We start from the raw sequence: 6,229 nt of genomic DNA, 5'->3' as shown, positions 1-6,229 counted from the left end.
GTGTGTGTGTGTGTGTGTGTGTGTGTGTGTGTGTGTGTGTGTGTAAGAAATCTGTCAGAATGCAAAAAATTCTGGTCATTTCCAAGTATTTTGATGTGTGACATTTTAAAAATGCAAAATAATTGTCTCTGCTGTTCGTTTCCATGTATAAGAGTTTTTATTCTCCCCATGTAAAATTAAAAGATAATTGATACAGTTTGTTGTGGGCTTTTTTTGTTGGGGATTTCTGGGAGGGATCCTAGGGGTGAGGGGGACCAACTCTGTTGGAGTTTTTAATGGGAAGAATGTGTTAAAGATCATTGCTAATAGATGGCATTTACATGGCAATAACTTCGCATACATTATCTTCATTTGAACCTCATACTTCAGATCTATATTCTGTGTATGTATATATGTGTCTATATATTTATATCCATATATATTCTGTATTCCCATTTTATAGGTGAGAAGCCAGTAGATGCTTTGAGTAAGAAATTGTTTTCAAGGAAGCTTAATTTTAAGCACATCTGGGTGTGTTTAGTGTTTTATAGGTCATTCATAGGAAAATAATTTGTACGCTGGAAGGTATCTCAGGGGCCCTCTAGTCCAAACTCTCATTTCAGAGATGAGGAAATAGAGAAGCAAGTGACTTGGCCACGGTTACTACATAGGTATCAGGGGCAAAATGGCATTCAAGCCCAAACCCATCGATTCCCAATCGTGGGCCTTGGCGCCTGCTGAGATGTAAATGTCACTGGTGCTGGCATGGAGGAGCTTCTGTTTTAGGGGGAGGAGTACATGGAACAATAAATTAAAAATAAGTGGTGAGGTGAGGGCACTGGTAGCTTCCCGTGCTAGGTGACTCGTGAGTTACATCTCGAAGGGGGCACTTGGGGCAAAGCCAGGGCGATGCACCGGCCCACCGGGCGCCGGACCCCGAGCTGCACAGACTGGCTGCGTGTCAGAGTCACGGGGGTCAAGGCCAGAGGGTTCATCCGGCCGGAGCCGGATTGGGAAGGACTGGACGTGCCTCGGATACCTGAGGGAGCCCACAGGAGCGGCTTTGCGATGGTCCAGAAGCCGGGGCCTCTGACTCCGGATTCAGGGCCGGACCCAAACACCCGCTCAGCTGCTGGTGCAGCTGCAGCCGCCGGATGCAGGACTGGAGGCGGTCAGGGAAGGCTTCTTAGAGGAGGGATTTTAAGTACTAGTGTGGCCATCTGTGCTTTCCTCTTAGCCCCGTCGGGCAGACGGTGCAACCATTCCTGTTCGCACTGCTCACGGGCCAGACGCAGCCCGGGAGGGCAGCGGTCCTACGGCCAAGACCGGGACTTCCATCTTCCGATGGTCGCTTATGAGTGGACACTGCTTCTCCTTGGCCTTTCCACTCTCTTAATAAACGTTTATTGGATCTATCGGATTGGTGCCCTTCCCGGGACCGTGCCTATCTCTCCTGGAGATCCCCCGAGGTCCCCCGCTGGACTTCGGGAAGCCTCGGTCCGAACTGCCGATCGGTCGGAAGGAGAGAAGCAGGTCCGGGGGAGGGACGGCTGAACTTTCCCTTTGAGAAGCCAGCAGTGATGAATAAAGCTGGGCACTCCAACCCTGGAGGTATTGGTCTAAGCGCGTCGTCTTTTACTAGTAAAAGGAGGTCAGTCTAAACTCTGCACGCACGCTGTGACTCCCACACCAAAACTTCTGCCGAAACCCGGGATCGAACCAGGGACCTTTAGATCTTCAGTCTAACGCTCTCCCAACTGAGCTATTTCGGCTGCGTAAAATGCCGTCTTCACTATCCTCATTCAGTGAAAGCTGACACTTCCGGGGTGTTCCATTCTTTAACCTCATGTCTGACAAGCGCATCGTCAGAAGTTCTAAAATGACTCCCCCCAGCCCCCGCACCCCATCTAGTTGAAAGCACTAGAAACTCAGGGTAAAAACAGATGATTGGGAGAGATAATCTAAAATGTCCGGGTCCTTTCCAACTGGGACATCCCCTTATCTCTGACGATGTTCTAAAGGCCCTTCTAGCTCAGACATCCCGAGTTCCCAGGGCCCTCCTGACATTCCGTGTTCTCAGGGCCTTCCCAACTCTGGCATCCCATGTTCTCTGAGCCCTTGCAATTTTGATATCCTAGCTTCCAAGATTCCCTTGGAGCTGACATTCTTTCTGAGTTTTGAAGGCCTGCCAGGGCCTCCGGGTCTGATATCCTCTGTTCTAAGATGCCCTCTGCGATGCTAGCTATGCTCCGGCCCCCCCCCAAGATTCCCCTCAGAGCCCCGCCATTCTATGGCTTCAGCAGCAGCGGCTGCTCAGACTTCCCGGGCAGCCACAGTCACAGCAGCCATGACTGGGGGCTGCGGAAGCATGTTCTCCAGCTCCGTCTCTGTGGCGCAATCGGTTAGCGCGTTCGGCTGTTAACCGAAAGGTTGGTGGTTCGAGCCCACCCAGGGACGTGTGGTAGGTTTTTTCCCGACCAAGGAAAGATTTCGCTAAGATTTCCTAACTTCGGCTACGAACCCAGAACCCCGGGAGTGGCTTCTTTTGGGGCAGGACGAGGATTTAAAGGGTCATGGAGGGAGGGAGGGAGGGAGTCAGGGCCCGGCCCGGGATACGAAAGGGAGACTAAGTGCTATCAAATTTGCCCCATTCTCTCAGATTGGCTGAGCCGCCCGCAGCACCAGGAGCTCTCCCCGGGCCAGTCCAGACGGACAGAGTCGGGGTTCGCAAGGAGCCCGTCGGGGAGAAGGGCAGGCGGCGGCCGAACTCGGAGTCGCGCGGCTCCCCGGCCACCTCGAGGCGCCGGGCTTCATTGGGAAGTGCACTCCCCTCCCCTCCCCCTCTGCCTCCTTTCCACACTCACGGAACGTACACCCAGACACACTTCCGCCGCCCGTCCCCTCCAACCCGGAACGGTTAGAGCGGAGGACCCGGGGAGGTCGTCTGAAGACTGTGTACAAGATGGCGGCGGCGCTAGCGGGTGAGCGGAGTGAGAACCCGGGGCTGGGGCATCGCGGGGCGGGAGAGGCGGCGAGAACCCCCTCCCGATAGCGTTCGCCGGTGCCGGGCGGACAACCTTAGATAGCCCCTTACCCCACCCCAGTCGGGTGGGTTGGCTGATTTCAGCCCTCAGGGCTCCCGGGGAATGAAGCGCCGCGGGCCCCCCCCCCCCCCGCCCGGGCCCAGGGGAGCCAGCGGCGCATGCGCGCGCCCCTTGGTGCCCGTGGGCACCTGCCGACCTTGGGGTGATCTTTCAGGCAGTGGTGCCCGGTCTGTGTTTATTGCACTACGTTGCATCCGTAAGCGTAGATAGAATTAAATTGCAATTGAGAATTCCAGTTGAAGCCGGGAACTCCTGTGCACAATCCCCTGACCTCTGTCGCTGGTGACCTGGCCCCTAACTTCTGAGCCGAGACTTGCCTGCGCCTGGTGCTCTTCCCCCTTTGCTTGGGGCGGCCTGACCGTGCTGACCGGCCTTGCTAACTCTCTTTAAAGGGAGAGCCCCGGCTTCGAGTCTTGCTGCTCGTTCCCGGGGACCTTGAGCGAGGTGGCCGGAGTAACGGCCATAAAGAACTGTATAAACTTTAAAGGGCTGGCCATAAAGAACTGTATAAACTTTAAAGGGCTGTCATTGCCATTCGCAGCTGCACGGGGCCCGGAGTCTGGACGAGCAGAGTTCACACTAAAACTCAGGCACAGATACTAGCTGTATGGCCCTGGGACGGTCCCTTAACTCTCCCTGCCTCAGTTTCCCCCTCGGTAAAATGGGGAGAATAATGGCACACCCCCCAGGGTGGTCGTGAGGCTAAAACAATAGTTGTAAAACTGTTTCCAAATTTTAAAGAGCCTTATAATGCCAGCTGAAACAAATGAAATGATTTGTCCACAGCCAAACAGCTAGTGAGTGTCTCCTTTCATCCCTCTGTCTCATCTAGAAAGACTTAGTGCCCTTATCCAAACCTGTGGGGTCAGTTTGCTCTCTCACATCATGGCCCCCAGTTTGCTTTTCTTGTTGCCCATACATTTCTGCCCTTGAAATCCTAAGAGAAATATTGCCTTTCTCTTACATCTTCCCACCTCTCCCAGAAGGAGTCTCAACATGGCATTTCTTTTTCAAACTTTTGCTTGGGGAACCAAAGTTTAACCTTATGTCACTTGGTTCTACTTTAAATCAGCAGTCTTTTTTTTTTTTATAACTGCTTTATATGAATTGCTTTGCTGTGTTCTAGATACAAATAGGCAGACAACCTCTGCCCCCTGGAGCTTGTATTGAAATGGGAAAGACAGTGTGTATAAATAAAAACGTAGAAGATAAATACAGAGGAAAAGGAGGAAGGTGCCATTATTAGGGGATCAGTAAAGGCAGTCCCTTTACAATTCTGACCCTGACCTGGTCTTCCCAGAAATCTTCCATAGATCTTCTACCTGTGTGCCTTTCTCTCTAGATCTTTTAACAATTCGGACATGATGATAATTATAATATTGTAATTAGTTTTTGCCCCACTTTCAGTAATTAAATTGGCATGCTATTAAAGTTCTTTTTTTCCTGTGGTTTCTGCCTTCAGTTCCTCGCCTGACCCGGTATGGATTGTTTAGTTTTCGGTGAGTACTGTGATTTCTCATATTTTGCCAACCAGAACAATATGGTACTTTTATGGGAGCAAAAAAAGGATCAGAATTTTAGATATCAAAGAGAATTTGGCAATCCTGTAGTCCAGCCTCTTCATTTTACAGTTGAGGAGACTTAAGGTCCTGAGGGAAATTACTTACTTGCCCAATATTACATCAAAAGTTAGTGGCAGTTATCCTGGCACCTGGAAATGGTTTGCCATTTCATTCTCAAGCCCATTTTACAGATCAGAACACTGAGGCCACCAGGGTAAAGTGACTTGCCCAAAGCCACACAGCTAGAAATTATCTGAAACCAGATCTGAACTCAGGAAAAGGAATCTTCCTCACTCCAGTCCTGGGGGCTGCCCAATGAGTTTGGTAGACGGGATCTATGCTGGCCCCCACAACCCACAACAACCTATGACAGACCTTAGATAAGCCTTCTCAGGGAAGCCCTTCCCAGATAGTGTCAGGATAGAACTACAAGCCGCCCCCACTACAACCCATACCTGCCAATATACAAGTGTGAAAAGACTAACTGGCAAAATGGCCAAATGAGATAATAATTGTAAAATGCTTAGCAAATGAGTGGCACTTAGTAAGTACTATCTAAATGTTAGTTATTATTAATTATCAAAATGGGGGATCACAATGACCTTAGCCCTCCAGGCAAACACAGCTTTCTGTGCAAATGGCTGCTCTGGGGATGACAGGAATAAAGAAAAATGCATCATTAAGGATAACAGCCTCATAGCACTCACTAGGTGTTCCTGGTCTAACACATGGTTAAGGTCAGGAATGGTTGTTGTGATAGATGTGACAACTTCCTTCAGATCTCTGGGGTTCACTGTAAGCTACCAGGTACCCTCTGTCTTCCCCACCAGCCACACAAGATTGTTGTAAGGGGAACTGGTGTAATAAATATTCTGGCCTCTGTCTCCATCACTAGAGAGGAAATATCTTTTACCTCCCATGGGACCTGATTATTTCCTATAACTGAAAACTAGTTAGGAAAAGCTTCAGTTCACCTCATAGAGTCCAGCAGACCTTCACCATTCCCTGTGGTGGCTACCCGAACTCCCCTTTGTACTGCCACGGTCCACTAAGACCTAAAATGATGCCACTTCCTGAAGACGATGAGGTCTACCATGACATTGACAACACAGGGCTGTTGGATGAGGCTATGCAGGCCGAGGCCCTAGAGGAGACAGGGGCCATATGGTGGACAAAGGGTGGGAGATTGCCAGGAAGAAAATACAGGGTCTGCTCAACCATTGTGGGGGAATAGAGTGAATGGAGGAAACCCAGATGATTATTTCCATCACTAGGGAGGAAATATCTTTCATCTCCCCTGAGACGGGATGGTTTGGGCAATTCTAAGGGTTTCTATTGGGCCCACAGTAACCAGCATAGAAGTTGCCCAAAAGGCTCATAGAGGTACCGACTCCCAACAGCCCACTGATGCCACTTCCCTTGGGGTTCTCTCCTCCAAAACCCCATGAACCTGTTGGAAGTTCCCTGGTATGACTTCTAGTGTCCCACAGAACCTCATATCCAAGTACGTGAGGACTTTATAGGGCATCTTAGGCTTTTGTGGTAGGGTGCTGAAGGGTGCTTAGTATTGGATGTCATGGTATA

The 6,229-nt window shown here is 50.3% G+C and overlaps 2 protein-coding genes and 2 non-coding genes across 11 annotated transcripts in view; 3 read left to right on the top strand and 1 right to left on the bottom strand.

The window, feature by feature from the left end:
• Positions 1-198, top strand: part of PWWP3A (PWWP domain containing 3A, DNA repair factor) — a 30,521-nt gene extending 30,323 nt beyond the window's left edge. For all 7 annotated transcript variants that reach the window (XM_069102007.1, XM_069102009.1, XM_069102003.1 and 4 more), the window contains one exon: positions 1-198. This exon is cut by the window's left edge and continues 2,741 nt beyond it. The gene's annotated coding sequence lies outside the window, so the exon portion shown is untranslated.
• A 1,480-nt stretch (positions 199-1,678) lies between these two features.
• On the bottom strand, positions 1,679-1,751 carry TRNAF-GAA (transfer RNA phenylalanine (anticodon GAA)). Its single transcript has one exon. It is a non-coding gene; the product is annotated as a tRNA-Phe (tRNA).
• A 611-nt stretch (positions 1,752-2,362) lies between these two features.
• On the top strand, positions 2,363-2,436 carry TRNAN-GUU (transfer RNA asparagine (anticodon GUU)). Its single transcript has one exon. It is a non-coding gene; the product is annotated as a tRNA-Asn (tRNA).
• Positions 2,437-2,843: 407 nt separating this feature from the next.
• Positions 2,844-6,229, top strand: part of NDUFS7 (NADH:ubiquinone oxidoreductase core subunit S7) — a 15,690-nt gene continuing 12,304 nt past the window's right edge. Inside the window, exons 1-2 of one of the 2 annotated variants that reach the window (XM_069101999.1) lie at positions 2,844-2,960; positions 4,546-4,582. In XM_069101999.1, the coding sequence (XP_068958100.1) occupies positions 2,942-2,960; positions 4,546-4,582 (56 nt within the window). In that variant the 5' untranslated portion in view covers positions 2,844-2,941. The remainder of the gene's footprint in view (positions 2,961-4,545; positions 4,583-6,229) is intronic. The other variant, XM_069102001.1, reaches the window with a different exon arrangement.

The sequence above is a fragment of the Petaurus breviceps genome, unplaced genomic scaffold, assembly GCF_028583685.1.
Source record: "Petaurus breviceps papuanus isolate PSGF00001 unplaced genomic scaffold, PetGlider_PUasm1.0 523, whole genome shotgun sequence".
Classification (NCBI taxonomy): Eukaryota; Metazoa; Chordata; class Mammalia; order Diprotodontia; family Petauridae; genus Petaurus; species Petaurus breviceps.
Note: the sequence above shows the minus strand (reverse complement) of the source record. Positions and strands in the feature narration are given on the sequence as shown.